The sequence below is a fragment of the Phascolarctos cinereus genome, unplaced genomic scaffold, assembly GCF_003287225.1.
Source record: "Phascolarctos cinereus isolate Bilbo 61053 unplaced genomic scaffold, phaCin_HiC Scaffold_726;HRSCAF=1367, whole genome shotgun sequence".
NCBI classification, from domain to species: Eukaryota; Metazoa; Chordata; class Mammalia; order Diprotodontia; family Phascolarctidae; genus Phascolarctos; species Phascolarctos cinereus.
Window position 1 is genome coordinate 365,357,998 of NW_027556098.1, and position 22,088 is coordinate 365,380,085.

Genomic DNA, 22,088 nt, shown 5'->3' on the forward strand with positions numbered 1-22,088 from the left:
AGGGCTTTGTCCCAGGGCACGGAAAAATTGAGGAGACCCATGTCTTCTTCCCTGCGGAGTTCCCGAGACCACAGGTGCCAAGAGCAGCAGCTCAGAGTCCTCTCTCAGCCTGCGCCTCACAGTGTGACCCAGATCCCTCACTGAGCCCTATCCCATAGTTCATAGCTGTACCCAGCTCCTGGGAACCTACCTCCCTTTACCCCCATTGGGATAAGGATAGGCCTCTTGGCAACAATCCACCTTCTCCTGGCACAACTGCAGATATAGTTGTACTGTGCTGCTACTGTGGTGGCTGCCCCCTGGACAGTGGACCATAACCTGCCCTGCCACCAATGGCTTTTACCTGAGAGTGGGGAGGGGTTCCTAGTGATTCTTTCTCCTCATCCCTGATTTTGAGCTCCCAGGGACAGGCTTCTACAGCTTCTCTCTCCTCCCCCACCCTCAGCCCAAGCATAGGCAGAACCCTGCCCACCAAGAGGCCCTTAGTAAATGTTTGCTGAATGTAACCCAGGTGAGGTCCTTCCTTCACCAATCCCCTCCCTCCTCCCACTCTCTTCACCTCAAGAAAGGCCAGGAAGATATTTTTCTATTTATTACAAACAGAGTTTTCATGTAAACAATACAGTCATTTACAAAAAATAAATATTTGGAATGATTGTAGTTCTGTAACAAATAATTTATATACAGGCAGAGGGAGATAAGGCACTTTTTACTTCATGCCAGTCTTTGGTTTGGTTTCAGGGAAAGGTAACAGAGTCTTGGAGGACAAAACAGGGACAGAGTTGTGCAAAGGTGCCAAATGGAGAAATGGATGGATGACAGATGGACTGGAGCCTCGACAAGTAAGGCCTCCTGGCTCGGGGTGGGGGGTGACTTTGGTACCCAGTATTTTGCACTACCAGCCTCCTTCAAATTTTTCAAAGAACACACAGATGGAGAGGATGAAATGTGGGCTCCATTCCTTTAAACGGAGTCTCAGAGGGCAGCCCTGGGCTTCATGTTCAGTCTCTGCTGAGACCAGCTGCCCCTGGTGAAGGGGGAAAGGGGCCTAGAATAGGCAGCTGTTACTGCTGCTGGTGAGTGTCAGGCATGTTCTGGGCCGATGCTGCAGTTACCTCCCCGATCTGACTTCATTCAGCCTCTGTGATGCTTTTGCTTTCTCTCTCTCTCTCTCTCTCTCTCTTGTTCTCTCAATAAAGACATATAGCTAGGACTGAATCCATCAGGATGGAAGCAAGTTCTGCTTAGACCAGAGAGGGCAGTACACTCCTGGTGATCACAGTCTCATACCTAGATCTATGTCTCCCACTGTACAGCCTGGCACATAGTAGGTCCTCAGTAGGATAGAAGATCTAAGACTAAAAGGGACCTTAGAGGTTATCTGGTCCAAACTCCACCCCCCACCCTTGATGTTTCAGAAGAAGCTGGAGGCCAAGGAGGGAATGGAACTTGCCCAAAAGTCACACAGTTAGCAAGTAGCAGAGCCAGGATTTGAACCCAGGATCCTCTGATTCCACAGCAGTGCTTCCTCCATTATATCATATGGTCCTTTGAAGGAATGAAAGAAGGAACACAGGGCAGAAAAGCATCTTGGCTGACGAGAAACATTGGAAGAAGAGCAAGGAGGAGAAATAACACTCCAGGGCAGGCTTTCCTGCCGCAGTCCGGACCTGGGGTGGGCTGACTTTGGGCTTCCAGGCCAAACTGTCCAAGTATGTACCCCATGAGTTTGCATGGTCCACCATGGACCCCTCTAAGAGTTGCCCAGGTTTAGTGAGACATTGTAGGGTCCCCACGAGACCCTGCCGGTCCCAGCAGCAGCATCATGTTGGAGGTGGAGAGCCAGGGTGACCAGTGTCCAACATTGTCTCCACCGTCTATGCCTGGCTCCATGCTCCCACATGCCCACACACTGCTCCTCCAACTTCTTCCTTTCTGCATCTAACTGGGCCAGGAGCTTGGAAGTCCTTGGGAGCCTGGGGTTCTTCAGGCCAATGCTGCTCTCTTCTTCTTCTTTTTTTTTATCGCTTCCTCCTCTGAGACAGCAGATTGGGTCTGGAACCTTTAGGAGACTTGCGCTGCCACTGAGTAAAGTGGGCCTGAGATCTGGCAATGTCCCTGTAAACAGAAAGAAGCTGACCTGGAAACATGTCCACCCAGGCCCTGGAAACTGTACAATCAGAATATCATGAACTTAATCCTGGGAGAAGGACCGGCCTAGAAGGGCAGTGAGGTCTGAACCCAATCTTCCCGAGAGGATGTTAAAAGGTCACGTGGCTAAGTGTCACAACTGGAGGGCTAGGTTTGAGTCAGAGTCTGGACATTTCCTAACTATGTGAACACGAGCCGGGATTTGAGGTGGGCCTTTTCTCCATTAATATCACCATGAAGGTATGAGAAGGCGAACAAGGGGAGATAACATTGGAGAGACTGAGGGCATATAATGGAGGGCCTTGAATGCCAAATTTAGGAATTTGGATTGAAGAATAGAAGTTCTTTTTTTTAATCCCTTGTGCCTAGATTTTCTTTTCCTTTTTGGACTGGATGTATCATTTCATTGGTATAGGGATTCCCCAAGATGAGGAAACCCCCTCTATCAATACAGATCAGTAATTACTCTACAATTTAGAGCCCCCTTGTCTGGGGGCACTGACAGGTTAAGCAAGCTGCCCAGAGTCACAGAGCCAAAATTTATCAGAGGTGGGACCAAACCACACTCTTTTTAACTCCAAGGCTAGTTCTGTATCCAATACACCACCGCTGTCTCTACACCTAGCTCATAGTAGGTAATTCAGTTCAATAAACATTTATCAAGCTCCTACCATGTGCCAGGCACTGTGCTAAGCTATGAGGATACAAAAAGAGGCAAAAAGACAGTCCCTGTCCTCAAGGAGCCTAATAAATTTTTGTTAAATTCAATTGAATTCACTTTTTCCCATTGGTGATGGGAATGCTGGATCAGGAGGGCCAAGGAAAAAGAACAAGTCATTGAACAGAATCACAGAATCTCAGAGGCCAACTCTTCTGATTTGAAGGCTAATCCCCTCTACAGGGCTCTCAATAAGTGGCCATTCAAATATAGTTTGAATATCTCCAGAAATGGGGAGCTCACTATCTCCTGGGTCAGCCCAGTCTTAGAACAGCTCAAATGGTCAGCACTTATTACAAATTGTTGTACTGACCCAGTTTCTGCCTCTCTGCCATTTCAATTTAATTAAAAAGGATTTCTTGTTCTTCCTGCATTGTGCTAAGAATCATGAAGGTACTTGGGCTAACAAAGACAAAACCAGGCAGTGCCTTCCTACAGGGAGCTTACATATCATCGAGGGAGTCCTGTAACCCATACACAAAAATGTGAATATTATATACAGCTCTCTATCTACACATGCATATGTGTATATTTACAAAATGTATATATAGATATACATATTTGTGTGCATACATACACTAATATATACACACACATACACATGTACATACCATGAAGTAATGTTGTGGCATGCGGAGGAAATAGCTCAAAAATCAGGGTTGACAGAAAAGCCATCTCCAAAAGGGAGATGTTCCTAGTTCTTTCCTCTGTGACCAAGCAGAACAAATCTTATCTACTTTCCATGGTAGCTAGGTGGCTTAGCGGCTAAAGCACTAGACCTGGTGTTTGTTAGGAAGACCTGAGTTGAAACCCAGCCTCAGAAACTTAAAGAACTGTGTAACCTGTGGCAAATCACTTTACTGCTCTGAGCCTCAGTTTTCTCATCTGTAAAAGGGAGTTAGTAACAGTCCTTCCCTCCCAGGGTTGTTCTGAGGATAAAATAAGAGAATATTTGTAAAGTACTTTGCAAACCTCAAAGTGCTAAATAAATGCTAGGTATTATTGTTATTATTCCATATGAGAGCTCTTCTAATACTAGAAGACAAGTTTCATGGCCTCTCTAAATCTCTTCCTCAGGCTCAACACCCCTTGGTTCCTTCATCCAATCCCATTATGGGCTAATCTCTGGCTCTGCCTTCTCTGGACACCCAATGACCTTTCCAAAACTCAGCAGTCAGACTGCTCGTGGAGCTGAAGATGTTCCAGCCAGAACAGCACCAAGCAGGGGCCATGAGAACTCACCGTAGTGCCCTGAGGAGCCGGCTGCCTGCATCTGCCCTTGTATCTGGAAGCAGAGGTGTTGTTGAAGGCCCACTGTGGGAGGGCATCTTTGGCTTAGCCAGGTACCTGAGGAGAGATGATCTGTGTGACTGGGTAGTGGAGACTGTGCTAGACTTAGAATCAAGAAGACACGAGTCCAAATCCTGCCTCAGACAAACTATGTGAATGTAGGCAAGTTACCCTCTGAGTCTCAGTTTCCTTATCTATAAAATGGGAGTAGTGACAGCACCTATCTCCCAGGGCTACTGTGAGGATCAAATGAGAATATTTGTAAAGTGCTTTGCAAACCTTAAAGTACTGCACAAATGCTATAATAATAATAATAATAATAATAATAACATTTATATAGCACTTGCTATGTTTCAGGCACTATGCTAAGCACTTCACAAATATTATCTCATTTGATCCTCGCAACAACCCAGGGAGGTAGATGCTATTATCACTATTTTACAGTTGAGGAAACTGAGGCACATAGCAGTTGGATGACTTTCCTAGGGGTCACAGAGCTAGTGAATCTGAGGCTGGATTCGAACCCAGGTCTTTCTCAGTCCAGACTCAGCCCTCTCTCTATTGGATTAGCTAGCTACTATTATCATTGTTGTTGTTATTGTTATCATTGGCACCCTCCTCCTCCCAGCATCTTTGTGAGACAGACAGGGCAGGGCCTATTAGTTTCATTTGACAGAAAAGGAAGCCGATACTCAGAGAGGTTAGGTGATGTGTCCAAGGTCACACAGCTAAGTGGAGGAGCTGGGATGACAATCCAGGCCTCCTGATTCCTACCCTTGCCGCTGAGGCTGCTCATCAGATGTGGTAGGAGGTATTGACATACTCTCCCCACATTCTCCCCAACTCCATCCCCCCAGTCTCTACCTATAAAAGCCCAGAAAGTCAGCGCTGAGGAAGGTGGGTCCCAACCTCCCCCAGGGGTGGCCTGATCTTTGCTAAGGCTAACCCTCTGCTCGGGCTCCCTACTTCCAGAATAGGGTATTAACAAGAACCCTGCAGCCTCTATGAGGTGAGCCCGAGAGGATGGAACAGCTCCTGGCTGCCAAATACAGAAGATTCTACTTTGGAGTACAGAAGGGCACCTCAGCTCTCAGTCCCAAGTGAGCCCCCTTTCTTGGCTCTTGAGTCTTCCAGAGTCCAGCACTGCCTCAGCTTTGGGGCCCAGGGGCCGCCTTCCCCTCTAGAGCTCTCCGCTGTTTGTCTCTGCCTGCAGCAGGCCCTCACCTTGGCTGGGGAAGGTGACAGAAGGTGGCACAGGTGTGGTCTCTGGAGCTGGCACACTCACATCTGCTCAGGGCTCGGCGGCGGCGGCGCCTTGGCGGGTTTCCCAGGCCGTAAGGAGTGGTCTGTCTGTTAGCATGGGGAGAAGGGGAAAGGAATTGAGGATGGGAGGGAGGGAGAGAGAGACAGAGGGAGAATCCAGTGAGCCAGGGTTCCACGAGTAAAGGGATTTGACAAAGACCTCTTAGGTGGCTGCCACCAGGGCGGCTAAGGGAATGGAGGAAGCCTCCAGCTGGAAATAAGGAGGTAAAGAAGGCATTGATACCTCACCAGCTCAGGAGAGCACTCTCTAACCTGCACTCCACCCAGCTCAGGCTTCCTTTTCCCTGGGCCCCTGCTGGCACACAGGGAGCAGAGAGGGCCTGAGGGTACTGGGGGAAAGGCCTGGCCTGGGAGTAAGGAGATGAGGGTTCCAGTCCTACACTGGAACTTACCCCCTCTATTACCTGAGGATCATAAGGTCATAAAAGGAGATCAGATACTATCTAGCCAAACCCTATTTTACAGATGAGCAAACTGAGGTCCAAGGAGTTTAAACGAGTTATCCAAAGTCAGCCACACAGGTGGCTGGGATTTGAACTCGCTTTATGTTCCCTGGACTCAATTTCTCACTCTGAAAAACTAGATTAGACCAGGTGGTCTTTGAGGCCCTTTCCAGCTCCACATTCCAGTAGGATGGATCAGTAGCCCTGGAATCTCGGACTCTCACCTACTGGTGTGACCATGGAGGAGCTACATGACTCTCCTGGGCCTCAGTGTTCTCATCAGTGCAGTGGGGAGAGGCAGGCAAGAACCCGAGTTTAGAGCTGGAAAGGACTTTGGAGGTTCATCTCATCCAGCCCCTTTGTTTTACAAATGAGGAAACTGAGGCTAGGTTGCCCAAGGCATCAGGTAGGAGAAGTATCTGAGATGGATTTGAACCCAGGTCTGTTTCTAAGAGTGCTGCCAGCTCTGAGCCTCAAGCATTCTATGAACACCAGAGGGAGCCCAGGCTTGGCCCCAGCCATTGCCCCAGGCTATATTTGAGAGAATTCTCCAACTCGTGGGTGGCCACCTTCCCCAGCAGGCTCAGGTCAGGGGTCAGGGGCTGCTTGCCAGTCTGTGCCTTCTAGTCATTCAGGGCTCCTAGGGTAACCTTATCATCTGGTGGGGGTGGGGGAGGGGAGGTGCAGTAATTACCCAAAGAATCACTGATCGATCAAGCATTGATTAATTATGATAAGAGTGACTTAGCAGCCCCAGGCCAATCCTGTCCCAGTTGCACAGAAGGGAGAATCAGCAGTTCAGCACCTCTCCCAAACCCACCTCCGGTGGTGGGCATGCTGGCTCACAGACAGGGCTCTGCCTTCTCATTACTGCCGGAAAGAAAGCAGCCAAATTCCCTGCCGAGTTTCCCTCTCAGCTCTCACTCTGGCAAAGAGGGGAACTCCTGGTAACCCAGGTGAGCCCACACCCAGGGTGCTGGGCCTCTGTTTGGTCTGCTAGGGCAGAGACAACAACAGAGTCACGTGGGGCAGCAAGGTCGCCCAGGCTGGGCTGGCAGTGAGCTGGCTGTGGGCGGAGAACGGGGCAGTGAGTTGGCCTGGTTTTCTCACAGTAAAGGCTGGACCAATCTGGACTGGGAGACAGTCACTACATTTTGGCCTTGCAAGAGTGTGTGTGTGTGTGTGTGTGTGTGTGTGTGTGTGTGTGTGTACGCGTGTGTGCATATGTGTGTGTGTCTGTGTGGGGGAGGAACAGAGAGGGTGAGAGAGAGAAAGACAGAGAGAGAGTTCCCTGGTCTGTGGTGGTACAAAGAAAGGCCAGAGCAGGGTTAAGGCTGGTGCAGAGTAACAGAATAGTGACCACGCTCTCATAGGCCATAGACCCATAGAAGCTGGCCTGGCACTTTCTGGCCACAAAGCTGTCATGTGATGTATCTAGAATCACTTAGATAGCAAACAGGGACAGGCAAGGAGTATTCCAGTCCAGAAGTAGAGAGAGGGTTTTTGACTGAGATTAAACTTCTAACTATGTGGAAGCTAAAAGCTTCTTTTTGGTCAGATGGCAAAGACTGCCTTTTGCAAATATGAAGAAAGCCATGTAGAATCCTAGACTGTCCCAGCAGGTGTGGGTCTCAGAGTTCATCTTGTTTATTTAGATAGTACTGTGGATAGAGCGATGACCTGGAGTCAGGAAGACCTGAGTTCAAATCCAGCCTCAGACACTTATAGCTGTGTGTCCCTGGGCAAGTCACTTAAACTGTCTGCCTCAGTTTCCTCAACTGTAAAAATGGGGATAATAAGAGCATCTACCTTGCAGGATTGTTGTGAGGATCAAATGAAATAATATATGTGCAGTGCTATGTAAACCTCAAAGTGCTATATATATGCTAGCTATTACTGTTAATATAATTAATTGTATTAATTATTATTAACTATGATTATTATTTACAGATCACTAAACTGTGGCCCAGGAAAAGGAATTGACTTGCTCAAGGTCAAAACTTCAAGCAAGTAGCAGGTTCACATCCCAGGTCTCTTAGTATTATTTCCTTAGTGGGATAAAATAGAAAAAAGAACCAAGCTTGGAGTCAGGAGCCAAGTTTTAATCCCAGCTCTGACATTTAAGACCAGAGGGTCAAATATTTAGAGCTAGAAGGAACCTTAGAGCTCATCTAGTCCAACCTTTTCATTTTACAGGTGGGGAAACTGAGGCTCAGAATAGTTAAGTGGTCTGCCCACTGTCCCTGTAGCAAAGCCAGAATTGGAACCCAGATTCTTTGACTGCATAGCCATTTGAGTCTCTCTGAGCCTCAGTTTTCCCATAGAGTAGGGGATAATAATCCATACAGTATCTATCTCACAGGAGAAAATGCCACAGAAGTGAGGGTTGGTGTTATCAGTAGTATTTTCCAGGGCTTTGAATTTCAGGACCTTTTTGCCTTTTTCTTTAATAAAAATATGCCAGGAGGCAAGCAAGGCTGATCTAAAGACCAGCTCCCAATGGGGACCATGGCTCTTTCCAGCCTGTCCATCCCGAGACCCTCACACAGGTTAAGAAAAGCATCAAGTCCAAATTCACCAGCTTGCTGTGGGTGCCCACTTACCCTGGTGTGTTCACCCAGATGATGTCCAAATGGCAAAAGTAGACGCATTCCTTGTCCAGCCAGCTGTTGCAGGAACATCTCTTGATGCGCAAGTGGCTGCTTTGGGCTTCTGCGGCAGGCGCGGATCCCTGAGGCAGATGGCCCTTCCCTGCACAGGCGAACCGAGGATTGAAGAACAGTTCACATGTCTATGGTGCCATGAAGTTTACAAAGTGCTTTACTCATAGTCACCCCCTGGGCTGGGGAGCAGGAGTGCTATTTCTCCCTTTTTACAAAGGAGGAAACTGAGGTTAGGTAGGGTCAGTCAATGCCTTGCCCACCGTTATTTGCCAAACTAGTGACCTGCCTCCAAATGCAGCACTGTTTCTACTATACCCAGGCTGCCTCTCCAGGAGAAATGGGTCAGGTGTGGTGGCTCCTCCCTTTGCCAACCCTGGAATGTAAATGGGGCTGGAGCCTCCCTGCAGAGGATTAGGGCCATCCCGGCCTGCCTGGCAGGTCTTATCGTAACAGCCAGCTACTTGCTGGCTCTGTCAGGGCTATAAAGGCCCTCCCTTGCATAATCTAGGAAGTTAGAAAGTTCATGCCACAGCCCCAAACATTAAGTGGAAGGGGAAAAACACCCGTGCAATGCCTGAGACCAGGAAATAGGCAGCAGGCAATAAAAGCCCCAGGAAAGGAGGCATTGCTAAAGTCTGATGCATGAGGGGGTCCGGGAGCAAGGAGGGTGGCTGGCCACTCACTTGTGGGCACACATCTTTACATGCATTCATGCATACACATGGCACTCAGAAGAACCCTGAGCCAGGACCGGGATCAGCTCATTCTATACAACTGGGGGGCTCCAATGCTGCATCACTGGTGGCCCCAGCTTCTTCCCAGGGCTGCATTCTCCCCCTCCCCAACCCCCAGTCTGTGCACTGGTCACAAAGATGCAAGAGGAACCAGACTCCTCTTGCTAAGCTAGGTGGTCTCTTCTCCCAGCCACTCAAGTGGCAGGCTGCTAAGGTCCCCAGGGAGTAGGTAGAAGGCTAGGTTGCAGCCTCATGAGATTAACTCATGAAGGGAGATCAAAGCACTAGCACTGGTACAAAAGCAAGGGGCAGCTATGGCTGGTGGAGGTGGGATAGAAATTACAAGCAAGAGAGTAGGAAGGAGCCAGACACTGAGAACTGCCGGGAGGAATAGGCACACCGACAGATGCACAGACACAAAGGGAAAGACCGGCGAATACAGACAGATGCACAGGCATCCAGAGACAGGTAGACACAGAGAAAGAAGCATATGGACAGATGCAGAGACACAGAGAGACAGATGCACAGACAGGAAGAGAGAGTGAGACACACAGAGACGGACAGATGCAGAGAGACAGCACAGAGACAAACAGAGACAGATGCGCAGACACGCAGAGAGAGAGAGAGGCATACAGAGACAGATAAAGAGACAGATGCAGGGACAACACAAGGACTAAGACAGATGCATAGTGACAGGCACAGATGCACCGACGGGCAGCAGCAGCAGAGGCAACAGAGAGCTTCCGATGGTTAGACAGAGACAGAAAGACATGCAGAGACAAACGCACAGGCAAAGAGACACACTGAGCGCGGAGTCACGGAGAATCTCTGGCCAGCCAGGGATGGCTAGAAGCAGACCCATGCAGAGGGGTCGCAGGGCGCAGGGGTGAGGGGTGCAGCAGGGCTAGGTTCCCAGACTCCGGTGCGTCTCGTGGGAGTGCTGAGCTGGGAACCGAATCTTACCTTCGTGCAGGACGAACAGTAGGGTGAGCGCCACGGAGCACCAGCGGGCAGAAGGGATGACCATGGCGAACTCAGGAACGGGACCAGGAGCGAGATATCTGTAGGGAGAAAGCGCGGCTGGCAGGCTGGGCTGGCGGCAGCCACCTGTCACTCTCAGAGCCCGGAGCCCTCTCTGAGCGCCCAGGCTGCACCTCTCGATCTCTTATAGCCGCGCGTGAGGGGAGAGCGCCCCGCCCCTGCCGTGGGCTGGGGCTCGCCCTGCAAACCTGGCTCTCGAGCCAGTCCGGGCAGCCCCCCCTCCTTCCCCTCCCACCGGGCTCATTCCAGCGCCACAGCTCACTCAGCCCGCACCGCCTCCCCTTCCCTCCCCTCTTTCCCCTCTCCTTCCCTAGGCTCCCTGGCTCGCCCTGGGCCCCAGGAGCTCAGCACCTCCCTGTGCACCCTGGCTCACCAATCCATCTGCCCACACTCTAGTCGGAGGCCCCGGGGTCGGGGTACAGAGGCAGCGAACCTGTCCTGAAAAGCCCATAGGACTTCCAGAAAGGAGATTTGTTGGGACACACTGTGACCTTGGGAACTCGGCCTCAGTTTTTTCACTTGTCAAATGCCCAAGTTGAATGAGATGATCCCTAAGAACCTTTCCAGATTTGACTTTCAACGTTCCATGTTTTAAGACCTACCCCAGGCTTGGCCTACTAAATGCTAAACCGTAAGGTCCCTTCCAACATTCGACTTTCTAGATTCTAAGGTCCCTTCTATATCTAAGGTTCTACGTTCTGAGACTCTTTCCAGCTCTGACAGCCTGTGTTCTAAGGCAAGGGGTTCCAGAGCCTGGAAAGGATTTCAGGAGGTTTGTGAACTTGGAAGGGGGGAAAAAATCCTTATTTTCCCTAACCTTTTGCTTTGTAGTTCTTCGTGGTTTTTTTTTTTAACAAGGGGTCCATCGGGACCCATGCCACACACAAAAATTAAGAATCCTTGATTCAGAGTGTTCTCTTCCAGCTCTAACTTTCTTTGTTCTGTGTCCTAAGAGCCCTGCAAGCTCAGATACATTCCCTAATCCTGTGATTGGGAGATGGGGAGGGTGAGGAAAGCATGTGTGGGAGAACCTCCTGTCTCAGATGACGAAGAAGTAGGGCTTCATCAAGGACCCGGGGGATCTATAAAGTAAAGGCTTCTTTCAGAGTGGCCCCCAGGAAGTTAAAACATTCCCTTACTAGTGGAAAGAACGCTAATCTGAGAGTAGGGAGACTTGGCTCCCTTCCCGCTGACAAGAGGCCAGCCCTAATGCCCTTGTACAAATCACTGCTGCTCTCTGGGCCTCAGTTTCTCAATTTGTAAAATGTCCTAGCCACCCTATTAGATTGTAAGTTCCTTGAAAGCAAGGAATGTATTGTTTTTCAGCTTCTTTTTTCCCCAGTGCTGAGAACAGCATCGGGCACATGGTAGGAAATTGAATTCAGTTGCAAGGATTGGAAAATCTTTGAGGTCCCTTACTAGTTCAAACTTTCTCAGTTTACCCTAGCTATAGGGGGAAGGAGGGCTTGTAGGAGAGAGAAGGGAATTGTTGGGAAAAGCTAGGGAAGGGGTGTAAAAGAGGAGGGAGTGCTTAGGAAGGGCAGGAGATGAAGGAAAGAGGGAAAGCTAGAGGACAGAGGTGAGCTGTGGGGTGGAGGGAGGGAGCTGTCTATAAGACAGAGAAGGAGCTGTAAGAGAAGGCTAAAAAGGGAAACCCCAAGGGGCTGCAGGAGAGGGAGAAGGATGCTTCAGGCTAGGTTGGGGGAGTCGTATTTTCAAGGTTTTCTTCCTCAGAAAATCTTGCCCCATAAATTTTTCTGCAGCCGGCCAAGAGCCCTACATGGAAAGCTTCCAGCAGAGCAACATCGGATCTAGGTTTCCTAAGAGAAGGGACTGGTATCCATGGTTCAAAAGGAAGGGCTGAGGTCTGCTTTTGCACGAAGTCCAGAAGCAACAATCCTATTTCCATAGTGCTTTAAGGCTTTCTAAACTCTTTCCTTGCAGCAATCCTGGGAGGGAGGGAGTAAAGCATAATGCTATCCTCATTTTAGAGATGAGGACACTGAGACCAGGAGAGGTTAGATAACTGCTGGTAAATGCCAGGTCAGGAATCAGATCCAAGTTTCCAGATTCCCCCAACTCACTAAGTGATGCCACAGGCTGTCCTTATAATGGTCTTTGGGAAGACTTGAGCTGAGGAGGAAAACATATACTGTCTGGTTGACTTTCTCTGAAAAGGAGAAATCTGAGGGACAAAGATCATTTCTCCCTCCCAGACTCAGTCCCCTAGATTTGCATGGACATGGAAGATAGTGTCGCTGTCCTGGGGGATAGGGGTAGGGGAAGTAGGGGACAGGGAAGACCTTTTCAACAAATCCTGTGGGGAAAGGATCCTGCCCAATGAGGAATCCCATAGATAGGAAGAAAAGGGGGTATCCGGTCTGAATGTGATGCCTCCCAGAGACAGCTGCTCCTGTTCTTCGGAGCTCTGTGGGGGGAGAGAACCAGGCCCTGTGGGCTGGGTCAGAAAAGGAGCCAGGCCTACCAGGCTAGGCTGACCCTAGTGCATCAATAACTTTTATTTGTCTTTGTCATTTATGAGGGGAGTGTTTATGGCAACAAATACACAGGAGATTACAATTCTTCTAGATAAAGAGGCAGCTAGGGGGCATAGTGAATGGAGCCCTAAGCCTGGAATTAGGACAGACCTGAGATTGAATCTTACCAAAGATATTTGCTCACTAACTGACCCTTAATAAACATTCTCCCTCTCTCTCTCTCTCTCTCTCTCTCTCTCTCTCTCTCTCTCTCTCTCTCTCTCTCTCTCTCTCTCTCTCTCTCTCTCTCCCCCCCCCCCTCTTCCTCCGCCTTCTCTTTCCTCCCTTCCCCTCCCCTCCCATCTTCTCTCCCTCCTCTCCTTTATTCTCCTCTTCTCTCTCTCCCCAAGCCACTTAACCTCCCACCCCCTGTGCCTCCATTTGCTCCCCTGTAAAATGATGGAGTGGGACCAGTGCTCTATGGCCTCTAAGATTAATTTTGGCTCTTCATCTGTGATCCTGTCATCCATCTTGCATGTATATATGTGTGTATGTGTGTGTGTCTATGTGGGCAGGATGAGTGGTTTGGTAAAGGAATATGGGACACCACAAAGCAGCAGTGTTCTGGCACAGAGCAGGAGATAAGAGAGTGGGTACTTTGGCTGAAGTGTGAAGGTGGGCCTTCCTAGGGATGGGGAGCTTCACTGTGCCTAGTGGTGGGGTTGGGAAGCTTACTGCAGCCCAGGGAGCCTGGTAAAGGAAGGAGGTAGGGATAGGGCTCCAGGTCAGACAGACCCAGCAACACAGCAGAAGTGGCTAGCCTCTGACTACTCTTTCAGCTAGACTGTGAGCTGCTAAAGGGAGCCTGTGTCTTACCTAAACGTTGTTATCTCCTCTGCTATCAGTTCAGGACTCTGCATGCAGTGAGTGACTAATAAATGCCCATGAAATTGAAACCAGCAGTTGCCTATCTCACCCCACTCACCCTGCCCTCCCCATTTCTGTACACTTGTGAAGGCTGCCTCCTCATGCTGGGGAGACGTTCTCTCCTCGTCTCCCCTACAGAAAGGCCGCCCTTCCTTCCTGGTCTAGTTCTGTAGCTGCTCTCTCCTCATGAAGCTGATGCTGATAGATCCTGGAGAGGAGAGAGACTGGAAGCAGGGAGACCAATAAACTGGCATGTTTTTCCTGAAGAAGAGAAGACTAGGGTCAGAGAGGCGTGATGGCTATCCTCAAATCTTTGAAGGGCTGTCATGGAGAAAGCAGGAGTGGAATGGACAGAGCTGGCCTCTAAGCCAGGAAGAGCTGGGTTCAAGTCTCACTCTGACACATCCTGGCTGTGTAATCTGAACCTCTCAGTTCTCTAGGCAACTCTCCAAGACCATCAGTTGCCAAGAAGGGGCTGCCTTGCCTTGGTAGAGGGAGCTTCCTCTCCTGGGAGTTCCCTATGCCAGTGAAATAGCAGAAGGTCCAGTCCCAATCCCTCATGTAAAAGAGGGATTAGCCAAATCCTGGTTGGCTCTAGAGGGCAAAACTGGGAGCAGGGGCAGAAGTTACACCCTTCACAACCTTAGGTTAGGAAAAACTTACCAACAAACAGAGCTGTCTAAAAGTGCTCCAGGAAGTAGTGAGTTCCCCATCATTGGCGGTCTGTAAAAGTAAAGTGAATGACCCCTTGGCAAGTATGTTGTGGCGAGGATTCTTGGCCAGGTTTGGTTTGGTGCTGAGGACCTCTGAAGTCCCTTTGCACTCGGGGATTCTGGAATCCCCCAGTTTTGAAAGTGATCTCTCCCTTCTTCAGTTTTCCTAGAGCACTTTAAGTAGATCTTGCTTTTGTCTTCATTCCACACTACCTTATCTGTATTATTTATGTATATCTCATGTCCCCTGTCCTAGACTGTAAGCTCTTGGAGGGCAGGGAATATGTCATTTCTCATCTTTGCATACTTAGGACCAAGCATAGAGCCTAGTACATAAAAGGTATTTAATAAATGCTTATAAGACACAATAGATTGCAAGCCCCTTGAGGGCAGGGACTGCCTTTGACTTCTTTTGATATTTCCAGCACTTATCACAGTGTCTGGCACATAGTGGTCGCTTAATAAATGTTTATTGAATTGAATTGATTAGATAGTGACTGATAGGGTCTGAGCTAGTTGCTCTGAGGTCTCTACCCCAGTTCCTGCTTTGTTTCCAATGTGCTGTGTGACTTTAAGCAGCTCCCTTCCCCTCTCTGGGACTCAGTAAAGAGGCCTCTGAAAACAGAAGTTCAGTGTGAAGATAAAAATTGCCTCAGGTGGACATGAGCTCAGGAGGAGGGCCAGAGTGAAGGCTCCTTGGCGTCTAATCTTGGTACAAATGCTTCAGACCTGGAGAGGACAATAGGGGAGCTGGAAGCCTAGAGTCTGGGAAACTTAATTCCTAGGAGAGGAGGGGAGGAAAGCCTGGCCCGGCTTGGAGAGGGTGACGCCACCAGCACTGGTGATACCAGCTCGCAGGCCCCCAGAGCCTTGTAGGGGATGGACCTGAGATCTGGGCCAGCCCGGCCCAGCTCCAATTTCTCTGCTTCTGCCACGCTCCAGGTGATTGGGTGACGAAAGAATATTCTTGAAATGGAGATGGCAAAGCTGAGCCGAGCAGGCCTTATAAGACAGAGAAGTTACGGGAAAAGTGCTTGTGCTATTGGAGAGAGGAGACTTCCAGGTAGAGGGAATTAATCGGAGTTAAATATACACCCTCCAGCGCCTGGGTGCTTTCGAGGTCCATGTGGGAGCTGAACAAAGGCACAGGAACACGGGGAGCTTATGGTTACCAGAACAAAGGTAGGATTTCTTTGCACCCAAAATAGTTTGGCTTCATAGATGTGGCTCCTAAGTGCCAAAGGGGGTGGTGTCCCTAAGAAGAAAGTTGGAAGGAAGGATCGTTGGGCTTTCGAGAAGGAAAACCCAGGTTCAAATCCTGACTCTGCTTTGGCTGTTCACTTTCCCGCCACGAGTCTCAGTGACTCCTCTGTAAAATGGGAGGGTTCAACCAAGTCATCTTTGTGGTCCCTTTCTGTAACCTGTATATGTGTTTTGTATGTAACTGGTTGGTTCCATGTTGTTTCTCCCATTAGAATGTGAGCTTCGTAACTTACCAGCAATGTACATTTGGCATTTTCTTCACCTTCCCGGGGTCTCAGGTTTTGTCTGTAAAATGCAAGTGTAGTGAGATTTGGGGGAAAATTATTCTGTTGGGAGCAGAGCCTGACTCTCAGAGCCTAGCTGAGTGAAATGGGAAACCTAGTCCCAAACAGACAGCTAGTAAGTTATGAGGGTAGAGAGGCCATATGAATTTATACTCCCTTACTGACCAGTCAAGACAACTCATCTGCAGTCCAGGGGTTCTGAAGCTGAGCAGATGAATCCCTCCAGGCAGTGGAGACTTTTTTTCTGGTGGTCCAGTCCAGAGGCGCTGTTATGGAGGGAGCAGGGAGAGAGGCTCCCTGATTTAGTAGGGAAGAGGGCCGTTGAGGACCATTTCTGTAAGGTAACGACAGCTAGGTAGACCCTGAAGCCAGTGGTCTGGTCACCATGTCCCATTGGTCTCTGGAAACAGAAGACAAACCAGGAGAGTGTCCAGGTGCTCTGGGGGACCCTGGCGATCTAAACTTGAGAAGATGCTGTGTGGGGTGGGCAGAGCCTCTGGCCAGGTGCCAGAACATCTAGATTCTAGGCCCAGCTCTGTCCCTGTCTGAAATAACAATAGCTAGCATCTCTACAGGGCTTGAAGGCTTGTGAAGCACTTTATCTAGGTTAAGTCAAGCAAGTCATTTTCTTCTTATGGGCCTCAGTTAACCTCCTCTATTAAATGAAAGTGTTGCCAATAGATAAGTGGTCAGAGCATAGGAGCAAACAGTTTTCAGGACATGAAGCATCCTCATGAAAAAAATGCTCTAAAGCCAAAGCAATAAGATAAATGTAAATTAAAATCACACTGAGAGGCAAAGGTGATAAATGTCAGACAGTGTAGAGAGAAAGGGCCTTGGGGATTCAGGCATACCAATACACCTTTGGTGGAATGGTGACTCAGTATAATATTTTTTTTTTTTTGCCTTTTTTTTTTTGGTGAGGCAATTGGGGTTAAGTGACTTACCCAAGGTCACACAGCTAGTGAGTGTTGTGTGTCTGAGGCTGGATTTGAACTCAGGTGCTCCTGACTCCAAGGCCAGATTGCCACCTAGCTGCCCCTCAGTGTAATATTTCTGGAAAACAATTTTGAACTACCTGCTAGAAGTCACTAGAGTTGGTGTCATTTACCCTAGTGATCTCACTGCTGGCCATTTACCCTAAAGAGATCGAAGACAGAGGAGAAAGTCCCACATATACCAAAATACAGCAACACTTTCTAGGTTAGTAAGAAACTGGAAACCATAAGGCAGGTACCCATTGATTAGGCTGAAAAAATTATGGTATATGGAATAGCTTTGGGCCATAAGGTAAAGAGATGGCTAGATAAAGTATTTACTAAGTGCTTACTATGTACTAGGCCCTATGTTAAGTGCTGGTAATAAAATATAAGTAAACAAGATAGTCCCTGCCTCTGAGGCGTTTACATTCTAATGAGGGAAGAGATAGCACAGAGAAGGAGACTGGAAAAGGAGAGAAAAGGGGACCCAAACAGGAGCATAGTGAGGAGATGGCCAGAAATATAATGAAGAAGAGGAGGAGGAGGAGGAGGAGGAGGAAGAAGAAGAAGAAGAAGAAGGAGAAGAGAAGAAGAAGAAAGAGAGAGATGAAGAAGATGAAGGAGAAAAGGAAGAAGAGGAAGAAGAAGAAGAAGAAGAAGAAGAAGAAGAAGAAGAAGAAGAAGAAGAAGGAGAAAAGGAAGAAGAGGAAGAAGAAGAAGGGAAAAAGAAAGAAGAAAAAGAAGATGAAGAAGAAGAAGGAGAAAAGGAAGAAGAGGAAGAAGAAGAAGAAGAAGGAAGGAGAAGAAGGAAGAAGGGAGAAGAAGAAAGAAGAAAAAGGAAGAAGAAATAACACAGAATAACATACATCATGACCACAACAATAAAAAGGAGAACAACGCTAAAGCCATCAGAATTCAGAACAACACATTGCTCCTTCTTAAGTCTAGAGCGCTGGCAATGAAACATACCTCTCTTCCCCATAGAGAGATGGTGGACTACTGGTGTGGAATGAGGTATGTGTAGACAGACAGGAGTAATTAATCAATTTGTTTTGCTTAACTGTTTCTTTGTTTCAAAAGAGGTTACCATAATAGATGACCAAGAGAAGGGAAGAGGAGTGGAGAATTATACATCGGGGTTTTGAGATGTGGGGTAGTTCTGAGGGTGAGTGGTATTAGGAAATGCAGGGACATAAAAAAAAATGAAGCATCAGTAAAACATCTCAGAAACTAAAGGAAAGGGTTCCTTTATTCAACAAACATTTCTTCAGTGCATGCTATGTTCCAGGCACAGTGCCAAGCACTGGGAATTCAAGCATTAAAAAAAAGGAATTGGGTCTTGCCCTCAAGGAGTTTATATTCTATTGAGACACAAGTACATGTATGCACATGCAAGTGTAACACAAAAGAAGAGTGCTTTGTTTGGGGTCAGAGGCTCTGGGATCAAATCTGGGCTCTCGTATTTATTACTTATGTTATCCTGTGTAAGCCACTTTGGGCCTCAGTTTCCTCATTTGTAAAATGAGGGGAAAAGAGCAGACGGCCTCTTTTAGCTTCAGTGCTATGATATGATGCCATGATGGCCATCAGCGCACACTGGAGCCAACTCATACCCGGCTGGGGAGAGCTGATTATGAAATTTTCTTCGTGAGCATGTATACCTTAGATTTCAGCAGACTGTAAACTGGGTCTTGATTTATTGTTTTGTTGATTTCTAGGCTTCAGAAAGCGATGGAGAAAATGTTAATGATGCAGATGAAACTTTAAAATGTGCTCTGCCTACTTTCTGGAGATCCAGATGTTCAACATTTACCAGCCCGTCTATGATGATATATACACATGCACACACAAATACATGCAGATATAGGGATAGGAGCTAGTCCTGTGATTTCACTGCCATGAGGAACTCCCAGGTGACTGCTTCCCTCTCTCAATGCAGGCCAGCACTTTCTCTGCAGCTTATAATCTCAGAGACATGCCTAGAACACAAAAAGCTTCACTGACTCACCACGATCACATAGTCAGTCTATGACAGAGGCTGGATTTGAACCCAAGTCTTCTTGGCTTTGAGTCCCGCTCTCTACCTATGATGGCCCGCTAGCTCTGATAGGCACATATCAACATACACCCAACATATGCATATTGGGAGCACTTGTATACACACACAAGAACACACCATCATATTGCATTTTCTATTTTTTTCCCCCAAGATCACACCCACTGAGAGAGTAGAGAATACAGGTTTTCACTGGCCCATCCCGCTCCTCAGCAAGGCTGCCCTTCCCCTTCCCCTCTGGGAAAAGGTGAGTTATGGGCAGGTCAAAATAAAATATTTCACTTTCAAATTAAATGCCAGCTAAAAATATTTCCAGTGCAGTGGAGTCATTAATGTAGATTCCCACCCAGAGGGCAAGAAAAGCCTCCTGGCCTGGCAGACCTATATAACTCCACAAAGGCGTTCTGGGTGTCATTGGGTGCGCTCCACCCACCCCACGTAGCTGGTCTCAGGTGCCCATCTGAAGCAGGAGTCAGCCTGGTGTGGAGGGAGAGCCGTAGGTGGAGAGCAGGGGTAGCCTAGATCTGCCTCCTATCTGTGTGCTTGTAGGCAAGATGCCTCCCCAGCCTGAGCCATGTAGGGGCTGGATTAGAGGATCCCTCCCACCTCTAGTGTTGATGAGTCTGTGAGGGAGTAGGGAGGTGCAGTTACAACAGGATGTGAGGTGGTTCATTGCCGGCCCTGCTGTTGTCATGGATCTCGGGGGGTTTATGATGCTGAGCCCAGGGGAGAGTGCAGCTAGGCAGCTTATTAGGGAGGTTGTATGGAGAGCAGCTTCCAGCTGTGACAAGCTCTGGGCCGCTCACGCTCTCCCAGAGGGGCTTGGGCAAGAAGGCTCCTGGGTTCACCTGCGACAGCTGCTGTCTTCAAAGCCCTCTGACTCACCCCGGAGACCATGAAAGCCTAGAAAGGAAGAGGGCCCTCCCTGGCTCTCCCTGCTGCCACCACTGGCTCCAGCTTTGATAACCTCAGGGGTGAGCCAGTGGGCATTCCATCCCTCCTACAGGATTCCAGTTTGCTTTGGCCCACAGTCCTCCTTTCCCCCATTCCAAAGCAGCCAGGTGGAGCAAGGCCGGCCTTCTTGTAGCCCCTTGAGGAGGGAACAGGCTATTTCTCAGATGTTCACTAAGATCCCTTTTGGCTCTAAATAGCATCATCCTATGATTCCTCAGCTGATGCCCAGGACCTGTTTCTTGTGAGGGATCACTGAAGGGGGAGGGTACCACTTTCCTTTTGTCTTCTGTCACTGGCTAGGTGCGCTGTCAATCATCCCTACACTAGGCAATGACACTGGTAGAAAGGGTGAAGGGGATGGGGTGAGTGAAGGGATGGTCTCCTTAGCCTTCAAATGAAAAGAACTTTGGATAACGTTTGTAGTCAGAAGATTTGGGTTGGATTCTGGCTCTGACACTTTCTTGCTATGTGACCTTGAGTAAGACATTTAACAGTAGAAAAAAATGATGGCTGTAGAGTCAAAGGACCTGGGTTCAAATGTTACCTTTGATGATGGCTATTGGTATGACCTCAGGCAAGTCACTTATACTCCATGGTTTCCTAGGCAGCCAGGAAGTACAGTGGGTAAAGCACTTATCCTGGAGTGAGGAAGACCTGTGTTCCTATTTGCTATGGGCAAGTCACTTAACTTCTGTGTGCCTCAGTTTCCTCAAATGTAAAGTAGGAATCATAATAGCATCTACCTCCCACAGTTGTTGTGAGGATCACATAAGATAGCACTTGTAAAGCATTTAGCCCCTGCCTGGCACACAGTAGGTGCTACATAAATGCTTATTCTCTTTTTTTCTTTGCCCCTCATCTGTAAAACCTCAGTTTCTTTATCTATAAAATGATGAGGTTGGCCTAGATGGCTTCTGAGGTCCCTTGACTACAAAGTCTAGTTCTACAAGCCTAGGAACCTCCCTTGGGCTTAATTTTATCCTTTATAAGACAAGGGGGCTGGATTCGGGATCTCTAAGGGGCCTTGCTTCTGACATTCTACGAATCTGCATCCATGAGCCTCCTCAAGACGAGGTAGGTGAGTCATTGCTTAGAGACGTCTCAGGAGAGACGCCTGCTCAAAGATGGGCTTGCCGAAGTGGGGTGAGATCAGCAACTTTGAGATCATGTGACCATTCCAGAGTCCAGTGGGACGTGAAATCCTCACAGACATTATTGACCCACCTCTCTCCCCCTGGGGCCACAATGTCCTCTTCTCAGGGGGATTTGAGTGGGAACAGCCACCCTGGGCAAAATGATGCCTTAGCCCAAGGGAAGTCATCTCTAATGGGGGTGAGGGAGAGATTTTAGGCACGGTGGCAGATTGATGGGAGACATAATTTGGAGGGCATCAGGACCTCGCTAGTATTCATATAAATGCCCACTTCATCTGAGAATAATCAGTAGGCATTTATTAAGCTTCTCCTGTGTGCTAAGGCTTACCTTGCCTGAGAGCCGATGGCCTTAGCTCTGCCTCTGCTTAACCCACCCTGAAAACAAAGGGGTTCCTCACACTCTTCTCTATTCTCCTCTCTGTTTACGTGGCAAGAAAGAGTTGGGTTTGAGCCACTGAAGGGAATCCTTGGAGAAGAATGGCAGATGGGAGCCAAGGAGCCAATGAACATCAATCTCTCTGATCTTCCCAATCCACCCCCTCATTAGCAATTCAGTCAATGCATGTTTCCTGAGTACCCACAGAACAGGAGGCCCTGTGCTTCACTCTAGGGGGAGGGGGATGCAGTGACCATCATCAGCAAGAGCCTTCTTGCCCTCAACAAGCTCCGAGTCTAGTAGGACACAAATGGTGTAGAGGCAACAGTTCTGGAGCCAGAAGACTGGACATGTAGCCCTAGCTCCACTGGGTGAACTGTGGATGAATGACTTCCTTCTCTGGGCTTCAGTTTCTACATCTCTAAAATGGAGGAGTAGGACTGTATATCTGAAGGTCCTGCCAGATTTCACAGTCTGTTAGTGTGTGAAAAGATAAGTAGCCATGTGTGATCCGTGCCCGATGAGGGCTGCAGGACTCGAG

The 22,088-nt window shown here is 48.5% G+C and overlaps 1 protein-coding gene across 1 annotated transcript; it reads right to left on the minus strand.

Moving 5' to 3' along the window:
- Window positions 1–610: 610 nt before the first annotated feature.
- EDN2 (endothelin 2) lies at window positions 611–10,448 on the minus strand. The gene is given in 6 exon segments (XM_020982994.2): window positions 611–2,099; window positions 2,101–2,118; window positions 4,112–4,216; window positions 5,384–5,509; window positions 8,529–8,676; window positions 10,286–10,448. Coding segments are annotated over 6 exon segments (807 nt in total). The 5' UTR covers window positions 10,350–10,448; the 3' UTR covers window positions 611–1,753.
- Between the last annotated feature and the right edge of the window lie 11,640 nt (window positions 10,449–22,088).